Here is a 23,149-nt window from a genome sequence, read left to right as displayed (position 1 = left end):
ACCATATCTCTATGCTATACCCCAAGAAGCCCAGAAAAACAAGCAGCTGCAAAGAATAAAGCATTGAAGGAAGCATAGATCAGGAATAAAATGGAGAATGGGGAAGAAAAAAAAGGGGAGGGGCCGGCACTGTGGCACAGTGGGTTAAACTCCCAGCCTGCAGCACAGGCATCCCAAATGAGCACCGGTTCAGGACCTGGCCGTTCCACTTCCGACCAGGTCTCTGCTTTGGCCTGGGAAAGCAGTCGAAGATGGCCCAAGTGCTTGGGCTCCTCACCCACGTAGGGGGCCTGAAGGAAGCTCCTGGCTCATGGCTTCGGATCAGTGCTGCTCTGGCCATCATGGCCAATTAAGGAGTGAACCAGCAGATGGAAGACCTCTCTTTCTCTCTCTCTGCCTCTCCTTTCTGTGCGTAACTCTTTCAAATAAATAAATCTTAAAAAAAAAAGGGGGGGGGTGTTGGGGATCACTCACACTTAGAAAGAAAAGTTTGTACAAGGTGTGCAAAATAGCCAGCAAGTTTTCTGTTTTTTGGTGACATTACTGCATCACATTGTCATTACTTGTATTTCCAAAATAGGACACTCATGGTTCTGTTGTGTACCTCAGAGGCTACAAAACAGTGCTTTAGTGTGATCCCACTATAAAATATGCAGATGGGGGCCAGTGCTGTGGTGCAGCAAGTTAAGCCATGGCCCATGCTGGCATCCCAAATGGGCAAAGGTTCAAGGCCCCGCTGCTCCATTTCCATGCCAGCTCCCAGCTAATGTGTCTGTGATAGCAGTAAGAACAGTCCAAGTCCTTGGGTCCCTGCACCCATGTGGGAGACCCAAAAAAAGCTCCTGGATCTTGGCTTCAACCTGGCCCAGTCCAGTAGTTATAGCCATCTGGAGAGTGAACCAGCAGATGGAAGCTCGTTCTCTCTCTCTCTCTCTCTTTCTCTCTGTAACTCTGCCTTTCAAATAATTAAATCTCTTAAAAATTGCAGCTGGATATGCACATACACATACATTCTTATATGGAATGCTGTGTTTTTTAAAAAGTTGGGCTTGAAGCACTATTGCATAAAGAAGTCTTATCTTGAAAATTGAGGAAATTAAGTTTCAGAATAGGATGTACAGTATGGTTCCATTTCCGTGAGGAAAATTAAAGAGACGGAGACAAGGAGGGAAGGGAAGGGAACATTTTTCACAAGCATGGTTCATTGCCTCACTTTGCTCAAACCTGTCGGTATTGCCATTACCTTAGAAAGGTCCTCTCTGACTACCCCAGAGCTCTCCAGCCCTTTTCCCAGAGGACACAGTCTTAGGCATGTTTTGTTCACCTCTACATCTCCAGGTACTAGAATAGAGCCTGGCATACACTAGGCCTTCAGGAAATACCTTTTGAATAAATGAATAAGAACTTCAATGAGCTAATACACAGGGAGGGAGACAGGCAGGAGGGAACAATGCAGTGTTCTGTTCTGTAATTCATTATTACTTTCCTAATCAAAAATTAAAAATCAATTGTAAATTGGGGAAGAAAGGTCTTCCTTTAGGTTGAGCTGACATCTACTCCCCCATAGCTTCCTTGAGCCAAAGCAGATCAAGGACCCGTCTTTTCTTTCCATGATGGTCTTTCCCGCCCATGTGAGTTCTCCCTTCTCAAGCTGAACTGCCCCTGGTTATTTCTCCTAAATGCCAAGAGACAAGAAAGGTAGGCACCACCTCCACGATATACAAGACAGGTATTAACCAGGAAGGACAGGCTAAAAAGAGAACCTATGTTGGGGCCCGGTGCTGTGGTGCAGTGGGTTAACGCCCTGGCCTGAAGCGCTGGCATCCCATATGGGCACCAGTTCGAGACCCAGCTGCTCCACTTCTGCTCCAGCTTTCTGCTATGGCCTGAGAAAGCATTGGAGGATGGCCCAAGTCCTTGGGCCCCTGCACCCACATGGGAGACCTGGAGGAAGCTCTTGGCTCCTGGCTTCGGATCGGCACAGCTCCAGCCATTGCAGCCAGGTGGGGAGTGAACCATCAGATGGAAGACCTCCCTCTCTCTCTCTCTCTGCCTCTCCTCTTTCTATGTAACTCTGACTTTCAAATAAATAAATAAATAATCTTTTAAAAAATTCACCTATGTTTAAGACAGAAGAGGGTATATATTAGAACAGTTCAATGAGACAGATGCCTCACCCACTGAAACTTTTTGTCTAAAATATTAGTATGGTTATTTCATACAAAGAGTTATGCACCTTTAATACCATCCTCAGAACTGTAGGGCATTTGCTAAATGTACGTGTGTGTGTGTGTGTGTTTTAATGAGTAGAAATGAGTACACATCTCTAGAATCAGAAATTTCTGGTCCAAATATGAACTTACTGGCTTATAAATATGCTTTCTTAAAAGCAATAAAATGTTGGTGATTTTAAATTGTAAAACTAGAAAAAACAAAAAATTAAAAAATGAGATATGCAAATGCACTTACTGGGAAAAGTTACTATGTTAACAAAAGAAACTACAGTGATAATTGTCATGTCCTCCTTACTATGTGACCAAGTAACCTTCATCCACTCAAAATAGCATATGTTAGGTTCCTACTATATGTGCCAGCGTAGACATGGCATTTACTCTCTAAAGCAAGCATTTATTAGTTGGTTTGGAATTTTCTAACTTGCTTTGTCACCAGAATAAAATTCAAAAGCAGGCAAAGCAGGCAGGTGCCTCCAGTCTTCACATTCTTTCCCCAACCTGCAATCCGAGTGAGAGGAGAGCTATGTGGCCAGTAACAGCAATGGGTACCTAGCTTGTGCTATGGTCTACAGACTTTGGACTCAAAATGGTAGCTCTTTCCTCAGAGGGATTGCTGATCTCCCAGAACATTCAGCATACTCAGAGAAAAGTAGTAAACCTACAAATCTCTTCCTTAGCAGTCAACCCTGGTGGCATATTTCTAGTAAGCGGACTCACAGATTCATCAATCAGGGCAAGAAACAAGCAAATGTTTCCCAGTCCTGGAACCTGCAGATTTTCATCTTAGGGGCATAGAACTTCTTCCTGCAAGTAGAGGCTCTCTGAACTGGAGAAATGCATTATTTCAAACTCTGAGCTTTAAAAAAGAAACACACACACACACACACACACAAGATGCCTCCTTTATTTAGCCAAATGGCTAGAGAATGAGATATCTGAATTATGTGGACAGTCTGATTAATTGTTATAAGGATGACTAGTTTTAAAAGAATCCAGTCCAGAAATAGCCTTTTCTACACTCTATCTTTCTTCTACTCTTTATCTCATAACTAACTCAAGCATTTGAGATCGTGGGACCCTCTCTGCTGCCTCACTTGAGACCTACCCATCAATGATTCCTCCTCTGTTTTGCTTCCATAACTCGTTCCTTTGTAGTTAATTCTTCCCCTCAGTGTACATACATCATACATTGTCAACTTGCTCCTTCTTTTCCCTAGAGTTTATTTCTTTGCTGCTCTGCATTCTCCTTATAAGAGTCTCCAGCACTCCTTGCCACTTCAGCCCCATTAAAACCAGTGTCCACCGTTAGCAGCCACTTGGATAGCCTGCCACAAAATCACCAGGGACCTTCTGGTGCTTTCCTCAGTCTTCACGTCCATCTGATCTTCCTGGAACTTATTATGTGGATGACTCTGCCCTTTTGAAACACTCCTTTTATGTTTGAATCCTGTATGCAAAGCTTTTTTTCCCTGGTTCTCTAACACTTTCTCCCTGCTTGCTAAATGTGTTTATTCCACAAGAATGTATCCATGGCCTCTTCACTTGCTCTTCTCCTACCCTTGTCAGGCCTTTCAAAGTCCATAGCTTCAACGCTCATCCTTGGGAAAAGAACTCTGAAGTCAGTTATAGTTGACTACGACTCTCTTCCCAGCTCCAGGCCATAGCTCCATCCATCTGCAAACCTCTTTGCAGAGAAATCTTGCCTAAATTACCAGCAAACATGCCCAAATGCTTCTTCATGCACCCCCTGAAGCTCTTCTTGCCTCACCCCTCACCCCTGCTGCTTCTAGCCACCTGCAAATATGTCCTTCCTTCTCTAAATAGGAAGAGTCCTCTGCATCAACCTCTCAACACGTCCAATCCTTTCTAGAGAGCAGTCTAGTTGTTTGCTTTCAGGTCTCATCTCCCAGGCTAAACCAAAAACTTCCTACTGTGTGGTCCAGCATTTTCTGGCTCTGAATTCTACAGTGCTTTGCACATAGTAGGTGCTAAAACAATGAATTAAAACAGCCTTAGCAACAACAATTTGAATGAATAAAGTAAAAAAAAAAATGGTTTAGCAAACAGTTCACTTCCTTTCAATGCTGTTTTATCATGGTTTACTCTGAGCTACTGTGGACCTAGCTTGGCAATGTGGCCATTGCTACTACTGCTTCTATTGACAATACTGCTACTATTACTATTGACAATGACTACAGAGGCTCAGTACTAAATGTGTCAGGCACACGATAAGCATTTATGGGGATTACAGCATTTAATCTTAACCACCAGCTTAAAAGTAATAATATCCTCCCATTTCGCAAAAGGGACAACTGAAACACAGAGGGAAACCAAGGAACTTCCCTGCCTTCAGGAAGCTCTTAGTCCAGCAAAGGAAAACAGTGCGTATAGTTACAACTGTGCTGTGCGCTACAAAGGGAAACAACAGTGCACACAGGACTGCATAACAAGGGGACATGACTCGGACCAAGGGCCAGAGATGCTTCCCAGAGAGAAATCATGCTTAAGCAAGAATCTGAAGAGCCAGGAAGAAATACTACATATCGAGGGACTAGGCTAACCTTGAGAACTTGTGGTCCTACAAGAAACCATGCAGCGCAAATGAGAAGAGTGCTTTCCTAAACAGAGCACCTGTCCCCTGAAACTCTCCTGTGTGTCGACAAGAGATAAAACACTGCTTCATTCAGCCTGTCTGGGAGCTGGGTACTGATCACCTACCAAGAATAATTCCTATTTTCCATTCTAATTTAAATGCAGAGTGTCCCTATAATCAAACCCCCTATGGAAGGGTGCCTTAAAAAATCATTCATGGGGCCTTATTATTTTAAAAACTTAACTACCAGGTACAAGTATTAGCAAAATGTAAGAGTGAATAGTATGATAAATTCTAATTTACCAAAAAGGCAGAAACTCTCCAGGAATTCCACAGAAGGAGAGCTCCATGTCATCAAGACAAAGAGGTTTTTGTCTCTGAGTGGTAATAATTATAATCCAATGGTGGCAATTCCTTTACCCAACCCATGTAGTGGGGTCACCTTCTCCACAGAACACAATAGATTTTTAAAATTTGCAACCACTTGAGACACAACTCTCCCGCATTTTCCTTTCCTTTTTTTTTTTTCTTTTCTTTTGCCTGCAACAAAACAGCATCATACCAAGCCCTTTCTTGTCTATCTAAATTCCCTGTGTCTCCTTTACCATAGCCAACATCCTATAAATATACAGCTTTTGTGACATCAATGCAAAGTTTTATTGTGCTGCTAGCTTTGATAGAAAGCACTGCAGAAAGTTGTTTAGAAATTAAATATCTAAAACAAGCTATTTTAAAATCCAGGGTCCTCACTATTTCATGTCTGCAATGAAGAAATTTCATCGTGGGGAGAGCAAGCTGTCTTTCACACCATATGGCTAATGGTGGTGCATAGCAATTAGCCAGGCTGATTAATGGTGAACAAACTCTAATTTTATGCTTATAATTGAGCCTGCATTTGCACCCCTGGTGCAAATTCAGCACATCCCAACTTCCACTTACAACAGGCAAGAAATCAAGAGAAATAGGATGATGCAGAAAGTGAGAATTTTTTCCTAAAGCCCCCTAAAGAGCATCAGATTTGCAATTTAAAAGACTGTTAGCCACACAATAGATGACAGGTTTGTGTAATAGGGTCATGGCAGCCTGGTAAACAAACAGTACCCCTTACACATCTATAGGCAGCCAAGAAAATCTGTAACATTAGCAAGATGACATTCTGAATATGGCTTTTCCCTCTTAGCACACAGTACAAACATCATTTGCTTCCAGTGGCTTGAGAATTTTAGTTTTGCTATTTTTATGTTTCTGAAAAATAGAAAGAATATCAGCAGTAAAGCACACCAAGCAGCATAATAAAGTGCTTTGGACCAATGAATTTTAAAAACAAGAGAAATATAAATTGCATTAATAGAGGGTAGGCCTGCATGTGAAAGGCACAATACATCTTTAAGTATTTCAAAAACAGAATTATTTCAAGCACAGACCAAACGTGCAGACACGAGATGCAAATCTATGATATTATTTGGCCTACTGGTTGAGATCCATCTTGCTGTCTATTTAGTATTTTGCCAGACTCACAAGTAGTAGAACATGGAAAATTCATTCTAAGGACATGCTAATTGTAGGAAGCTGAAATACAGATATCAGAAAAACAGTAAGATGAGGGAGCTTATGTTTTAATGTTTCTAAAAGCGGATCTCATTTACTTCTGAAGGGTGCAATGACCTTTATTGTAAAACTGTTATATATAATATAACTCTAACTTCTGCTTAAAAGTATCATATAAGCAATCCATGATCATATTTTTAGGTCCTGCTACTGCTGTAGAGAAAAACAACCTGGTTTTGGAGTAACAAAAAAGTTTCATAAATCACCAAAATGTAAATTTATGAAACTCTTGTACATTTTGGAATAATGTATTAGAATTTACATTTTTTAAAAGGAAAACTGCAATTTTTATGTATGTATATAATTGTATTTAGAATCTCAGGAAGCATACGAATCCCTTTTTATTGTACTTCCCACCTGTAGCGTTTTAAGGTGGCTTTCTCTACAAGTTCATGAGCAGCGAAAAAGCCTACCCACGCCGCCAAGGTGTCAGCTGAAGCCCTAAACAGATTGGTCAGTGAGTGCAAGCAGCCAAGTACGCTTTGTGCCAGGAAGAGCCCGCGTGGCTAACAAAGCAATTCGAAGCCTTTCTCTCAAACACACTGGCATCTTCATGCTTTATCCAGTTACTTAGAATATATCAGGAGCAGAGTGCTGGTGTTATGTTCTGAAGAATAAGAATGTAACTGTCTACTCCCTCACATGTGGAGGCCTGGCTGAGTCCAGGGAAGTGAATTGAGTTGCTTGCCTGTTTCCAAATGTTGTTTCAAAGCCAAAATAAAGACACTGGTTTTTGAGTAACAGGAATTTTCAAACCTTTTAGCGAGACATCTTTGCCATCCTTCCAAAATATCAGTGCCTCTGAGAATTATGGCTACACTGTCAGAGCTATATGTGGGATTAGGAAGAGACCAGATGCCCGGAAAGCAGAGAAGCAGAGCAGAGAAAAAAAAAAAAAAAAAAAAAAAAAAACAGCACACACAAGACCATCAGCACCCCACAGCAAATGAAAGGAGGAATGATGCCTAGATATGGATAGTCATATTTTTAAGTGGGAGAATTAAAAGGGAGGAACTATAACTTTCATCTCTTACCCAACCAAGGCCTCAGCTGACATCAATAGAACTCTTACTCATTTTACTAGGAATACAGTTGAGCGCATATATTAACACTAAAAGGGTTATACTGTATTTTATTCGATTGTAAGAGAAAAGGGGGGGGCACTGCTTTGTGCCCATTAACAGTATGATATCAAAATGGAAATGGATGTCTTTCAGGATGAAATCTAATACATAATTGAGAACTACTGTGATGCCTGTGACACTTTACTACCAAATACTCACGTCTAACAGTTCTTTTCAGATTGTCTACTAGGAGCAAGATAAATGTATACCCAAAAATAGATCTGGGTTCACCTAGATCTGAGATACAAATTCATCTTCTCTTTGCTAATTAAAGGGAGAGACCAAGGTATTTCTTACCTGCACATAATCTCGTGTGTGAGCAAGACTCGGCACATTTCTGGGTTCTTGTCTTGGCCTTCGTACACTATGGCCTGAAAGCAAAGGTATGATTTTAGCTACGCACAGAATCAAGCAGCAGAAAACAATCACAGCTGAGATTGAGCCCACCGTACCACTGCTGACGCTAATTAGCTTTCAGGAGCTGAAGGCCATGCTGAGCTGACTGTTTCAGATACGTGGTTCAGGATCAACCCAAATTGAATGGAACTGGCCATGTTCCTCTCTGACCTGTTGACCACCTTATGATAATGCACAAAGCTTTGGATGAGTGTAAGGGATGGGCTGCTGCTGTTAAGACAGCCACAATTTCTCCTTTCAATACCAAGTAAAAGTAAATGTAATTATCTCGAGGACAAACCCTGAAGGCTTAGCAGATTGAGACACTGTTTATTTAAAATATGAAAAAGCAAGTGAATTTGGTTTTTGCATGATATGTGACTTCCAGCCCCAACATTTAGTGCTCTAATGCAGAGTAGCAGAAAACAAGTCTGGAAGCTAACCCATTCACTAAATGTGTCGACTTTGAAATGATTCATCAATCAGGAAAAAGCTCTCTTCCCTCCAACAGGCTCAAAACATGTGCTCTCACCGGGTGTACACCCACCCAGACAGGAAGACTCACTGGCATATGCTGCATGGAGGCTTAAGCCAGAGAGTCAGGCACCTCAACTAAGAATTACATCTGACTCAAATCAGCCAATAGTTTTCGTCTGCTTTTTGTAAGATGTGTATAAACATTTTACTGTAGGATGCAAAGAAGTTTCCCTGGGACCTGAGCTTCCTCATGGATCTACATGTTAACACCTGGCCCAAAGCAAAACAGACGACTATTAACAGAGCAGTACTCTGCACCGGGACACACTTAACTAATTTAACACTGGATCACTGCATAACCCTCACATAGCACAGCTGCAAAACTTTAATAAAATTATTGACACATTCATATATCCCCAATTTCTTGATGACAAAACTGCTTAAATTGACTAGATACTACCCTTACCCAGCACATGAAGATGCTGCAGTGACTAACTTGTAGTTCGCTCTACTGAACTTCATTTTTGAACCCAGGACTTTCAAAACCTGTTAATGATGTGTACAACTGAAGAACCAGTAGGTACAGATCATCCGAACAGATTCAGTTATGATTTCTGACCATATTTCCAAACAAACTTTGCAACAAATTAAAAAATAAGGAAAAGTACTTGCTGAAGAGAAAATATATCTCAATCATTGGCCTATCAAAGCCATTTTTTAATGTCTAGCTTATCATAATCCTGTATTTTTTAAGGATGTTTTTTACTTTGAAGTGACTGTAGATATACAGGAAACTTGCAAGAATATATAAAGAATTCCAGCATACGCTATACCAAGATTCTTCAGATGCTTGCATTTTGCTAAATCTATCTTATCCTTCTCTCTACTTTTTCCTGAATCATTTATTAGTAAGCCACAGACATGTTCCAAGTATTTTCTTTATAACAAGTATGTATTTCCTCGAAACAATGAATTCACTTGCAGAATCACAGTATAGTTATCTAAATCAAAAAATTAACATTGGTACAGTACAATAATCCAATCTGCAGACCTTACTGAGATTCACCAATTACCCAATTATAGCCTTTACACAAAAGAAAATCCAATACTAATTACTGCATTCAGCTGCTGTGTCTCCTTTAATAGGAGGCATCTCTAGCCCTCTTATTGCATGACATTGATATTTTTGAAGAATATAGGCCAGTTATTTAATAAGCCATCCATCAATCTGGGTTTGTCTAAGTGTTCTCAGGCTTAAAGTTAGGAGCTTCAGGCAGGAACAACACAAAGGTGACGCTGAGTTCCTGGTGTATCGAAATGTGCGGTGGTAGACCAGTTCCACCCTGGCAACATTATGACCATTTGCTTGCTATCCGCCAGAAATCATCAGCCATGTTTCCGGACTGTAAGTTTATGGCTTTACCCTTCGTCATTCATAAACTATCTTCTAGAGAGAGAATCTAGATTATGTTAGTATCCTGTCATGCCTCAAACTTTCATTACTATTCTTAATAAGTATAGATGAATCTTTCCTGTATTCTTAAAAGACCTTTCCAAATTCCTAAGAAACTGCTTCACTACAAAACATGCATTAATTAAAAATGTTTTGAAAAGCAAAATTTATATCTGCTTGCTTTGTTTCCTGCAATCATTGCTGAAGTAAAAATAAAAACATAGTAAATTATTGATTACATCTCATACAGTGCTAAAAATTCTAATGATGTATTTCTGCTAAATCCTCTTATCACTAAGTTGTTTGCATGTTCTTTTAATACTCTTGATAACCTCCCTTTCAACTTTAGTATTTGTCATACTAAATGAAAACAAGTAACGCGGTAAGTAAATTCACAGATATTGGTGAGGTTTCCCCTAGTGTTCAAAAAAAAAAGTTTGTTTTTGCTAGTGGGAGAAATATCAGTTACATTAGACCTTCTCATTTTGATTCCTTCTATGTGAAACAAATATTATTTTGAGTGAGGCTACTGGTTCCATTGGAATCAGTAGGTCCATGGTAATATTCAATTAAAGACGTGCCGCAGTGCACATAAGCTCATGACTCCACAAATGGGAAACGACATGAACTTTCAGAAGTCGCGTGTTTTGCTTTTTCACTTCTTTGGTTTTTTTGTTTTAGAGACTGAACATCACTTGTTTAAGACCCAGAGCCTCCGTAATACATCTCTTTACCAAATACCACACTGCCACTTCGCTTCTGGCAACAGAGTCAAAACAGAGAATTTTTCTCCAAAATCAAGCATAGAAAAATGAAAACATGAGTTTGGATTTGCTCAGAAATAATTAGGAGCTCTGGGGAGGGGTGGAAGCATGAAGTTTCTGCTTTCTCTCTCCTTAAGGCCTCAACAGAGCAAAATATTTCGGCACATAAAGGCAGAGAAAGAAGTGTTGCCGTGACTCCCAAAATAAGAGCAAGTGAAACTCCACATTGAGCAGGACTAGAATCCTGTAACTAGAGCACACAAGAACCTCAGTTAAACAGCTAATCCACCCTAACCTGATCCAAATGATTTTTGTTACTGAAAAGAATTATTATTTCATACACACATAATACTGTTAAAGATGCACATGCACACACAAACATACATACATTATATAGAATGTATGGCCCCATTATCAACATTCTGATGGGATCCAGTACTGGAAGATATAATAAATTTATTTTGATGAGTGTCTCTGATACACAGTGGTAACAATAAGACAGATTTCTGGAAAATGCCCCCAAGTGCCCCCTCCAGCATGGATACCCAAACAACAACCACACATAATCTTTACATCTGCACTTTAGGCACACACATCAAAACTGATTCACAGCTCAGCAACCCCAGATTATGAGCCCAAAAGCGTAGGGATCCTCTAACACCAACTTAGGGAGAAGTTTCTAACTTTTCTTTCTAATTTAAATATGTGTCTCCGTGAGGTATGAGTAAAGACCGCGGAGGTTGGATCAGCTGGGAGATCACAGAAGCATATAAACAGCATTGACTATTTTAAGTGAAACCATTTTAATAGACAGCTGGTTTAGGGCCCAGACAATGGAACACCAAGAAGAAGGCTTATTGTCCTCCTCTGTAGTAAATCATGCGTCTGTTCACTGTGAGGAAGGTAGCCCACTATGACAGCAACAAAGACCAACAGTGGTTTAAATAAATCAATGTGTTTATCAGACGTGAGGATGGGAGGCTTGCTACATGGATGGGTGGGAGAGGAAGAGAAAGCATGTAAACTGTGTTATTTAAATGAATCAATTGATGGTGAATCAAGTTGGGATATGTAACCCAAGAAACAAAAAGTATAGTATTAAGTAGAAGGCAATGCTTAAATTAATCCTGCCAATGGCAAATAAGTCTTGTAAAGCATCAGGAATGCTTGTACAGAAAGAAAAGTAAAATGGTAACCAGTAAAAACTTCATCTTAACTTCAAAAATCTGACGATATTGATAAGCAAATTTTCAAAATTGGATATATTTGGAGCATATTAATATTTCTGATATACTGGCCTCTCTTCTCTAAATGTCAGCCTCTAATAAGCAGACAGAAAATATTGCATATTTTTAGTGCTCTCTTCACTTTCAGATTGAAAGTTTTTCCTAGAATAAGTTTTTTATAATTTAACTAAAGAACAAAACAGAAATTGTGAAACTTCACATCCTTATGCAACAACAGTGCTGATAGAGAATAAAATGCCATCTATTTGAAATACTGAATTATAAATTCACCTTAGCATCTTTGAAAATTAGTCATACAATATATAAAATCTGCCTCAGTGGCCACTATTTTAGGAGGCATCTGTGAAGTACAGGGATTTCATACCCACTTTTCCAAAATATCATTAGATCTCAAAAGTTAATTGAAACTATCTATGGATAAAGACCATACACTAAAATGAAAAATACACAATGAACATATACCTGGATCACACTTCAATAGAAGGCCGAAGGAAATACAGTGATTTGAATATGGCTTTTATTGATTTACTTTTCTAGTAGTTTTAACTCTTTCTGTCCCAGGCCAAAATAAAAGTAGTGGGAAGAATACTTTTAACTTTGGCTCAAGAAAATCTGAAGGGTTTTTGGGAACAAAATGTTTTTATTATGAATCTTTCTTGGTTTACAATGAAACAATAGAAGACATCATTAGTTTAAGAAAAAGAAAGAAAAGACAAAGAAAGAAGTCATCTATAAAAAAACTCCCAATTTTCCATTTAAATCAAAACAGTAATCTTGCAAATATGTTACTCCTTTTTCTACAGACAAAAGAAAAGTCCAAAACTAACATACTACCTTAGAGAACAAATTCACGAACGTACAAAATACCTCCTTCAACCAGAAGTGAAATGCCCTCCAAATACAAACTTTCAACAAGCCTTTGGCAGCAAATTACCAATAATTGAACTAATAAAAAAAAGAACACCTATAGTCTCAAAACACTGTAATAATAATTACATTCAATCACCAAGTTCCACTGCCTGTCATTAAAAAAAAATAATGCCTCTACCAGCTAATGGGTCCTAGAAATTTCCAGAGGGTGAAGGAGCCCCAGTTAAAAATTAAACCATGCCAAATCAAACCACTACAAATCTGACATTTCATAAACAATTGTGTCAACCAGCAATCCAACATTAATAGTGAGATAAAATAAAAAATCATTTTGCTTCAATTAGCAACTTGGCTACTGGTGAGCAAATTACAAAGATGTAATTTCAGCTCAACAGCTAAGCAGGCCCGTTTTCAGAAGTGAATTAGGAAAGTCGCAAAGGAATGATATCATATTCAGTATGCTGTTCAGTTACATCATAGCCCTGAATAAAAAGGGAATGTGTACCAAAAGCAGTTAGCTCTAGAATGCATCTTTTATGTCTCACAGAACCAAAACCCCTTATATTATTCAAATACGATGAAAAACCGCAACCCTTTTAACAATTTTATATTTCTTTTTCTGGAAGTAATAAGATATTTCACTCATATGGTAACTACATTTACATCTCTATTGGTAAATATGGCTGGTTTTTTTAACCCAATGAGGCAGTAAAAATAATAATAAAATAATAAAAGCAGCTAATTTATTAAGCACTTAATATGTGCCAGGCATTATTTTAAGCCTTTCATTTCTATGAATTCATTTAATTCTCACAACAGAGCTGCCAGGTAGGTGCTACCATTATTTCCATTGGTTTTATTCCAAATGCTTATATATATTGTAATTATTCACTAAGACCAAATCATTCTTGCTCAATAACTATGCAAACAATCCCACAATGTCCAAACACTCCTTCACTGCTCTCAGCAATATAAGTAAAGACAGAGGACAGACTATCTGTACAGTTGTACAAGTTCAATAAATGCATCCCTACTAATATGTTCGTTTTTAATGCTGTTCAAACATTCACATGGAAACAGCTCTAGCGTAAATATCCCCGAACAAATGGCTGTATATTATCCAGGAGGGAGCAGTTGGACCGCCAGACTGGGGAAGTACTAGGCCATCTGGCTCCGGCAATCTCTCCAAAACCATCAGCTTTGTTTTCACCCCCAGACTCCAAACAACACATTTTCCACTGTGATGAGTTTACATTTTCCCAAACACAGGTCCTGATCATGCATAAAAATTCCAAACTTCTTCATTCTTCTCTGTGCAAGGAAATTTAAATCACCTGCATTTTTGACATGTTACCAAAGGAATGAAAAAGCTGCTGAAATAGGGCCCCTGACTATAATCTTGCTCGTCCTTTTTTGTTTCTTTCCCCCAAATATGTGAAAGAAACTCTCTGCTGGCCTAGTGAATTCCTTGGGAACCTACTGATATACTAAAAATGCGTTTATCTACCAATGAAGAACTATGAACTGAAAGAGTTGTTAATCAAATTTATATAACTGTGGCAGGATATAACGAAACAATCAATAGGGGAAAAATGCATTTGCTTCAATAACTTAAAGTATCAGGAACATCCAAACAAATATATGAAGAAGTCTAGCTGGGAAGAAAAATCTGAGAGCATCTGTGAATGCTGTACCTTGGACCCCTCCCCCCGCCCTCACTGTGCAGGGGCTTTTTTAGGGCAACCTCCACATATCTCTTACCCTCAAATCTGTACACACAAGGATTGTGTGACTACTGTTTTTTCTCCTTTCCAAAAAAGCTTTTTGGTGGGGGCAGTGGAGTGGTAGCAGCGGGCAGGGAGTGTTTTGTTTTTATAGCTTTATGAAATCTGGTATCCTTTCTTTGAGTGTGACTGAATTAATGTCACTTTTAAAGCAAGATGGTAGGAAGGGAGATGAGTTACAGGATTTTTCTGTTAACTGTTTAAAGATAAATAACTCACAGAAGCAACCAGAATGTAATCATATTTCAAATACTACATGAACATGTGAAATGGAGCATATTAAACCTCAGACCTCCCCCACCAGGTTCGTTTCAGCTTCAGGGGTAGACATGGTTTCTGGATGCAACAGCCACAAACTTCTGGATCCTACAGGGCTTTCTGCACGCTCACTAATAGAATACCAAAAACAGCAATGACACAAAAACAATCTATTTTTAGTCTAGCTAAACTTGGTTTTCTACAATCCTTCCCAAAAGCAAGCCTTTTCTTTTCTAGTTGGTGAACAAAATGTTTACGTATTATATCCTCTATGTTTCACAAAGGAAGCATGCAGATAAATGAGGAGCTCAGAGCCTTAGACATTCACTTCTCAAGATGCTTCCTCTTTCCAGGTAGAGTCCAAAATGAAGAGTCATTACCCAAAACTGTCTAATGAGACACTTTGAAGAGGTGTGAAACACTGTGTCACACCAACACATCTTGGTTGATTGAGTACATTTCTGTCTGATTTCAAGACTACTAACTCTACCCAAAATCAGGAGCTCTGTATTATTAAAATGTTGAGTGCACAGTCACTTTGGGATTTTCCTTGCTCAAGATTCCTTTTTCATTTTAACACCACTGTGTAAGTTAAGAATATGACATCACACATAAAGCTGCATTCCTGATATGAAAAATGGTACAATAAACACATAGCTAAGAGAAGATGTCTAACAGCGGCTAGGAATTCCCTCCACAATTTCTGATGTTATTGGAACTCATCATATCACTAAAAGTATTCCATTCTGCACTCTAAATATCAAAACCTGGACTCAACCAGAAAGAATTTCACAGGGGAAAAAACATATAACCATTTAATCAGTTGGCCTATATCAAGACTTACTTCTGATTTGACAAATATATTTAGCTAAAAAAAAAAAAAAGTAAGAAATTTTAAATTAGACTAGAATAATTTCAACCAAGATGAGGACCCTTGAAACTTTACTCATTAAGGCTAAATATACATTACTATGTCACAGCTAGGGAAAGTTAGCCTTCTTTCCACTGACTTATCTGCCTTTTGAAGACTATTGTATTAACTGTGTACACAAAAAGCTCACCTACTTCCAGAACTCTCACAGCACATAAGCAAAAAACAAGCAACGGGATAATGAGCAGGGATTGCCTTTCAAAGTGAAAGCCATAGAGAGGGTAGATATTTAAGCAAGTTTTATAAAAGCAAATAGGTATACCTTGACATATCTGTATTTCTTTTTTTTTAAACTAAATCATTTAAGATTTTCTCAGGTCACTATCAAAATACATAATTTATAATTTTAACTTTTAATAAGTCATTTATGGCAAATGACTTTTTCATATCTGCTATTATTGAACATAAACAATATCTCATTCTTGTTCCTCTCCTCTCTCTCTGATTCTTTCTTTCCTTCTCTCTCTCTCCCTCTCCTCCTCACAGAATTTATGATGATAACAAGAGGTCAAAGAATGCCTTAAGCTGCAGTTTTTCTTAAGCTCTACGACCTTGTTAGTAAAATGATATTTGATGTATCGCTTTATAAAATATCAAGAGATGACTCTCCCACTGTTTTCATATGAGAGTGTATAAAGTCACTTCATTTCTTAATGGGAAAATCAATATTGATTTTTTGTTTACAGAGATCTAAAATAAAATTTTGAGGAAGTTCAAATCAGGCACAAGTTAGCCCCTTCAAGTATGCCCCAGTTTTGTGCTCCTTACAACAGTTCATTTCCTAATGCTGCCTGTAATTTAATATGTAAGTGGTAAATGTTACGCAAGCAGGCCTCAAGTTCTGATTCGTGTGCATGTGCCTTTTACCATATTAAAAGTGCATCCTAAGAAATACATATGGAATATGAATTAGAGTTCATGCTTTCCCCTCCCCCTCCCCCTTTTTAATCCTCTGATGAGAATGGCAGGAAAGGATATCCAGGGTATCAAAGACAATTTTTGAAAACAAAACTCCACTTCAGGCCTTTTGTTTTGATATCATATAAGAAAAAAAAGTTACTAAAATCAGGCTTTTGTGTTTCTACCTGGCAGGAAAAAAAATTTTTAACAAAATACAATGTCCAAATGAAAGGGAATTATCCTATGTAATAATCAAATCCATTAAAGGAAAAAACAAGCCCAGTATTAAAAGCATAAATGAGATTACCCTGACCAATGAACTAAAATACAAACACCTCAAGAAAGGCAAATATCATTAGCAAATAACATGAAGTAGATTACAATAGATATTTATTTATTATTATTTTAAATATATTTTTCATGTTATCTTGTTTTCTACTTGGGTCGCAATGAAACATGACAGTAATAATTGAAACTAGCTGTTATTAAATTACCTCTTGCTGAGTAGATTTTAAAACTCTCAAAGCTTATCCATATACATTTTGTGCAACATATATAAACTACGGAATATCTAAAGACAGTTTTTAAATATGCGTGCCTACCCCAACTTGAAACTTTTCCAAGGCGGTGTTTATAAAAAATCACCTCCTTTATTTTAACAGAAACATTTTAAAATCAAGTAAATAAATTCTAATCCTCTTACTAAATTGCTGGTTGGGACACAATGGTTAACTTTTCTCTTTGTTCTGATTTCTTTCCCCCACCCAATAAAGCTGTCTTCTTTTTTTCTGCTACTAAATCCTACCTAACCAGCTACTTAATTCTAAAACTAAACTTTTTCTTAAATGTAAGAAGAAGAAGAAGAAGAAAAGCTCCTGTACCTCATTAAAATGTCAGACCTCTTTTCTGACTCGGCTCATAATTGTATCTTTTAAACCATAACTCAACCTTAATGTATACTGCCTGACACCCGCGTGCTGGGGAGCTTAAGAAAATGCCGTCTATGTACCTTTAAGACCGCAAGCTCACTCATGCTCTCTGGCTTCCTGCCAAAGTTGGAGGCAAAAGCAGGAGGATTTTTGCAAAATATCCTGACAACTATCCATCCCTCTTTCAAACTACCTTCACCACTACCCTCTTGTAAAAATAATAATAATTTTTAAAAAAATACAAAACAAGACCTATGGAGCAGTCATCCATAATCTCCGCACATCCCACCATTCCTGGAGAAGCCACCTTTGCCGCCAACCCTGGACCCCTGCATCCTCTGCCTCCTGGAGCAGGCCTGGCTAGTTTGGTTTTCAGAAGTTCAGCCCTCCTTGCACAGGGCCCCTGGGCACTTTCTGTGCCCCTTGGGGCACCTCTGCCAGGTCAGAGGAAGTTCAGCCCTTATTCCCTGTGCTCAGCACCCTGTGGTCTCTTAATTCACAAGGCCAGGGCCTCCCGCCTCCCTTGGAGGGCAGGAGCCTTCAAGCCATCCTCTGCATGCGGCGGGCAAGGGCTGAATGGATACTGGAAGGCTGCACCGTGCCTGTGTGGTCTGCGGTCAATCCCAGCTTTCAGGGTTCAAGTCCCAGTCTTCCTGCTGTGGAACAAGCAGCTTCTGGATTCTCCCAAAATTTCATGACCATAGAGTCAGCCCAGTGACACAAAATTAAGAAACTTACTTGTTTTGTCATGGAGTCAATGAGGCGCACGTAGAAGTCCTGCTCTGTCCTTATCCCTGGGGTGGGGGGTGGCGGTGACAGTGGAGGAAGAAGGAAGAATTAAGTGAGAGGGGATCAGCTGGGGGCAAGGGAGCAGACAACAGTTAAACAAAACAAAAACCCACATACACACGCAAAGCAAGGGGTTCCCGGGGCAAAAGGCTCTCCCACTGTCCAGGGAAAGCTCTGCTGACATCCTTTCCCCAGGGTCCAGACAGGAGCCTGCAGCCGGGCCCAAGCACCCTGGCAAGCCAGATCTCTGGCGCTGCAGCTGGGAAAAGGCTGAGACCCTCACCTTCCTGCTCTTCTTCCCAAGCAAGAGCCCTTCTGTGCTGCCTGAAGCCATCAGTGATCACGGCCCTCCAGGCCTCCTGAACCCAAAGGGCCTTGGACGTTGGCGGAACAGGCCTCAGGAAGGTGAGGAGGAAGGAAAGCAGTCCCAGCCTTGGCTGAGGCACCACACCTGGCCCCAGGTATTTGCAACACCTACAAGGCAGACCTCCGGACCTCCTGGGGTGAAATCTCCTAAGGTGAGGCTTAGGATAAAGGGATTCACCACCAGGACGACAGACAACTGGTGTGGCTGCAGGCTTTTGTCCACCAGGAGTTCTCGGCACCCCTGTCCCGTGCCAGAGCCCCCCGGGTGCTGGCACAGACCCGACGGGAGCCTCACCATTGCTGTAGAGGAGCTGGAGCCGGTAGTGAATCCCATTATTGGTCTTTTCGCTGTTGGCTTCCTGAGTTGCAGCAGGATGCAAGGCACAAGAGACGCGAGAAAGAGGTCGGCGTGAGCATCAACTTGGAGGCAACTTCCCCCAAACCAGGACCCCCGGCCAGGGAGCCGCAGAAAATGTGGACAACTGTGACTTCCCCTCCACCCCCAACCCCGGTCCCTGTCTGCTCTCTCTCCCCTTCCAGAAAATTGAGTGGCGCGCGCACGGGCGATCCTCTGCCCAGGTCCTGGAGACTCTGGCCTGGGCTGTCAGGGCAGGCGGTGCGTGGTCTCCCGTCGAGGACTGGCACATCCCTGGCGCCTGAGGCTCGGGGCTGTGGGGCCAGGCTCGCTCCTATCCAGCTCCGGGGACTCCTGACAAACTTTTTTTGGAGCAGAACCTGGTGGATCGGGAGCCCGAGTTCGTCCGGGACGGGAAGTGGCTTGGGGGGGGGGGCCCGTACGGGAGTGTGTTTTGGATGCTTTGCACTCACGGAGGAGCGCGCCTCCCGAGCGCCTGGGCCTGCTCCCTGAGCCGGGGCCCAGGGGCTACGGCGCTGCGCCCACTTACTTTTTCCTTCTCCACGAACCCCACAAAGGCTGTCCTCTCGATCTCCACGGGCTGGCCCTGTCTGTCGTAGAGGGCCAGGACGAAGTGGAAGAAGTTGGATTTCCTCAGATTGGAGGGCGGCTGCTTCTCAAAGTGAGCCCGGGCCAGACCCACCCCGCTGCGGTCAAAGACGCAGAGTTAGATGGCGCAGCCAGACGGCCCCAGCCCGCGCCCCGCTTATCAGCTGCCGCCGCGTGCGATCCCGCAAACACCCACCGCCTCTGCCCCCGACTCATCCCGCGTGCGCCCTCCGCGCCCCCTCAGGCGCCCGGAGCGTGGCTGCCGACCGGACTCGGGAGGCCCTGCGTCTCCTCGTCCTCCCCGCCGAGGACAGCGCGCGTCCTCACAACTCTCCGAGGAGGTGTGAAAGTTTGGTCTGGGTTTGCGCGCGAGTCGAATCGCTGGCAGCCTTTACTCGGGCCTGACGCGCGCCGGTTGTGGAGGCGGCGAAGTGGTGGTGGGCTAGGGCATCCCACGTTAGCGGAGCAAAGCGCACGCGACTCACAACTCCCGGGAAGGGGTACGGCCGCTGGTCCCCGCTGCCCACCCACCCCGGCTGTCTGTCCTCTCCTGTCCCGGCTATGTGGGCAGGTGGGACAGGATGGAGACACGCTGAGCTTCCCGCCGCAGCCGCCACCCTGCAGGAAACCTCACGCGCCCCGGCCGGCCAGCGGCGGGTGCCCGGGTTCAGGAAGCCGCACTCCTAAACCCAACCCCCCAGAGAAAGCCGGAGGGGAAGCCGGCTGTGAGGGTGCGTCGCCGAGCGATCGGAGGTGGTCGCTATGGGAAAGGGAACGGAGTGTGTGTGTGTGTGTGCATGTGTGTGTTTCCCCCCCGCCAAGACCTGTCCCGACAAAGTTTGGCTGTCGGACAGCAATCCTGCTACTCGTGCCATCACGGGGTGGCTGGCGGAGCGCGCCCGCCGGGGACTGCCGGCTGGGTCTCTGCTGGGCGCCGGGCGGCAGCCGACAGCCCGACCTGCCCAACACCGGCGCGCGCAGGCACAGACATAACACACACGCTGGGGCCACACACACACACACACACACACTTTCGCTTCCAGCCAGGCCACCCCTTGCACTCTCACTACCAGTCGTCCCCGGCCTGAGGCTCAGCGGGGATGCGAACTGTGTGGAGTACACTTGTCCCCAGCCACGGGAAGCCGCAGATGAGGCGGGCACCTTCCTTCTTCCCCTTCCGCACTCAGCATGATCAGGCCTGGGGCCAGCAGGTCCCCCACTGCCCCAAGCCCAGCTGACGGCCTGGGATCATAAAAGGGGGCCCTTTCTCACTCGGGACCAGGAGCCCCGGAAAGGGCATGGGGTGTGCCCAGGAAAGTTCGCCCAGGTCAAGCGCCAAGGGCAGTGGCTCCAGGTCACCCAGTCTGGCGGCTCCGAAGCTGCGGGTGGGAGAGGGGCTGGAAGGGGCCACCGCGACCGGGGGTGGGGATGTCAGAATGAAAGTTGGGAGTTGCTATCCGCCGGGTGGACTGAGAAACGCCGAAAGCTGGAGAGAGGGAGGGAGGGAGAGAGGGAGAGAGAAGCAGACGGGAGAAATCAGAGAAGACTCGAGGGAGAAATGGGGAGAGAAAAGCTGCGAGGCGGCGAGGTCCGCTCTGGAAGAGGACTCAGAGCCGGGCAGCAGGAAGGAGGGAGGAAGGGCAGGGGAAGGCAGGACGGACAAAGGGAGGAAAGACGGAGGGAACGGAAAGAAAGGGGAGACGGACGGAGGGAAGGCAGGGGGCGAGGCAGGAAGGGGAAGAACGAGGGAAACGCAAGGAGCGAGGCTAGGAGCGAGAGGAGCAGGAAATAAAGGGAAGGAATAAAAGGGGAAAGAGAAAGAAAGAAAGAAAGAAAGAAAGAAAGGAAGAAAGAAAGAAAGAAAGAAAGAAAGAAAGAAAGAAAGAAAGAAAGAAAGAAAGAAAGAAAGAAAGAAAGAAAGAGAGAAGGGAGGAAAGCAGAAAGAAGGAAGGGAGGAAAGCAGAAAGAAGGAAGGGAAGGAGAAGAAAGTCGGCCGGAAAAGAAAGCGCGATCACATAAAAACACAGATATCCAACATCACGAGGGTGAGACGCCTCTTCTGGGGTAAAACAAAATGAAAACAGTCACAGACGAGGCAGGGGAAAGTGCCGGCAAAGCGTGGGCTCCTCGCAGGCAGCTCCCGGCTCTCCGGCCGCAGGCGACGCGGGCGGCGAGGCCGGAGAGCTCCCAGCCCGGGGCGGCGAGCGGAGCGGCGGGCGCTGCAGCGCAGCCCGGCCCCGCGGCCGCCGCCGCCGCCTCCCCGCTCCCCGGCCCGGTGCTCGGCGGCCGGCCGGCCGGGTCCCCGCGCGGTACCCACCTCTGCGCCGCCGTGTTGGCGTCCAGCACCCCGGCGCCCTGCATCCACGTCCGCACCGCGTTCATGCCGCTGCCCAGCGGCTCTTCCTTCATGCTGCTTCCACTCCGTTGGATGCTTTCCTGAATCCCAAACATGAAAACAACCTTTTCTTGTGGAAAATCTCCTCCCCCTTGAAAATATTAAAAAAAAAAAAAAAAAGCAAAGAAAAACGCCAACCAGATTTTTTTTTTGAGACGATGAACTCGCGTTAGAAGATCAAGGCGGGCTGGAAAGCAAATTTTTAAAAAATGTAAACCTTTGCTCAAAACTGAGCGATAACTAGAAAAAAAAGGAGAGAAAAAAAAAAGAAAAAAGGGAAAATCCAACGAAAAGACCAAAATAAAAAAATTAGAGATGTATGCTTGGCTGTTGGGGGTTGTTTGGTTGGTTGATTTTGGTTTGGGTGTTGTTTTTTTTTTTTTTTTTTTGCGCTTTTTTTTTTTTTTTTTTTTTTTTTTTTTGTAGTGGTCACAGGCCGGTGCAGGACAGGAGGGGCCGAGTTGCCTTTTGTAGCGGTACCTTCACTTGAAGAAGCAGGAAGAAAAAAAACCTGATGGCAATTTAAGAAACAATAGACTCAACTCGCGCTGCCGGCTTTGCTACTTCAAGTGTCATTTTCCACAACCAGGCAAGTTTTTTCCTCTCTCTCTCTCTTTTTTTTTCCTCCTTCTCTCCCAACCAAAGATGTTTCTTTCCTTTGAGTGCGTGCAGAGGAGGACGCTGGTCGCCGTAGACAGAGACACCAGAGAGGGTGGGGGGAGGGGAGAGAGGGAGAGGAGGGGGAGGGAAAAGATAGAAAGAGAGGAGAAGGAGAAAGAGAGAGGGGTGGACCCTGCTGGATGGAGATTCTGTTTTCTCTTTGCTAAAATAGAAGTGATTTGCAGGCTTTCCCTATGGAATCCAGTTTGACTCTCCCCAGAGCTAAACACAGGCACACTAACCCCAAAGGGAGGAGGCGGGGCCCGCGCCCAGCAGCCCCGCCCCTTATTTGCATAACGTCATCCTTCCGCCTCTCCGCGACCAATCGCGGCTCGGGAGCGGGCCGGCTCGGCGCGCCAGGCCACGCTCCCTCATTAGCATCCCTCCCTGGGTGGCTCGGGGGAGCC

The 23,149-nt window shown here is 43.1% G+C and overlaps 1 protein-coding gene across 13 annotated transcripts in view; it reads right to left on the bottom strand.

Annotated features, from left to right (window-relative positions):
- EBF1 (EBF transcription factor 1) overlaps positions 1 to 22,964 on the bottom strand; it is a 415,547-nt gene extending 392,583 nt beyond the window's left edge. For 7 of the 13 annotated variants that reach the window (XM_062188750.1, XM_062188751.1, XM_062188748.1 and 4 more), the window contains exons 1-5: positions 22,005 to 22,964; positions 19,629 to 19,785; positions 19,019 to 19,082; positions 18,307 to 18,362; positions 7,857 to 7,930 (exon numbers count right to left, since the gene is read on the bottom strand). In XM_062188750.1, the coding sequence (XP_062044734.1) occupies positions 7,857 to 7,930; positions 18,307 to 18,362; positions 19,019 to 19,082; positions 19,629 to 19,785; positions 22,005 to 22,138 (485 nt within the window). In that variant the 5' untranslated portion in view covers positions 22,139 to 22,964. Of the gene's footprint in view, positions 1 to 7,856; positions 7,931 to 18,306; positions 18,363 to 19,018; positions 19,083 to 19,628; positions 19,786 to 20,848; positions 20,893 to 22,004 lie in introns of those variants that run through there. The other 6 variants (XM_062188753.1, XM_062188754.1, XM_062188755.1 and 3 more) reach the window with 3 other exon arrangements.
- Positions 22,965 to 23,149: the final 185 nt, after the last annotated feature.

This window comes from Lepus europaeus, chromosome 4, assembly GCF_033115175.1.
Source record: "Lepus europaeus isolate LE1 chromosome 4, mLepTim1.pri, whole genome shotgun sequence".
NCBI lineage: Eukaryota > Metazoa > Chordata > Mammalia > Lagomorpha > Leporidae > Lepus > Lepus europaeus.
The sequence above is the reverse complement of the archived record's forward strand: the minus strand, read 5'-3'. Positions and strand labels throughout refer to the sequence as shown.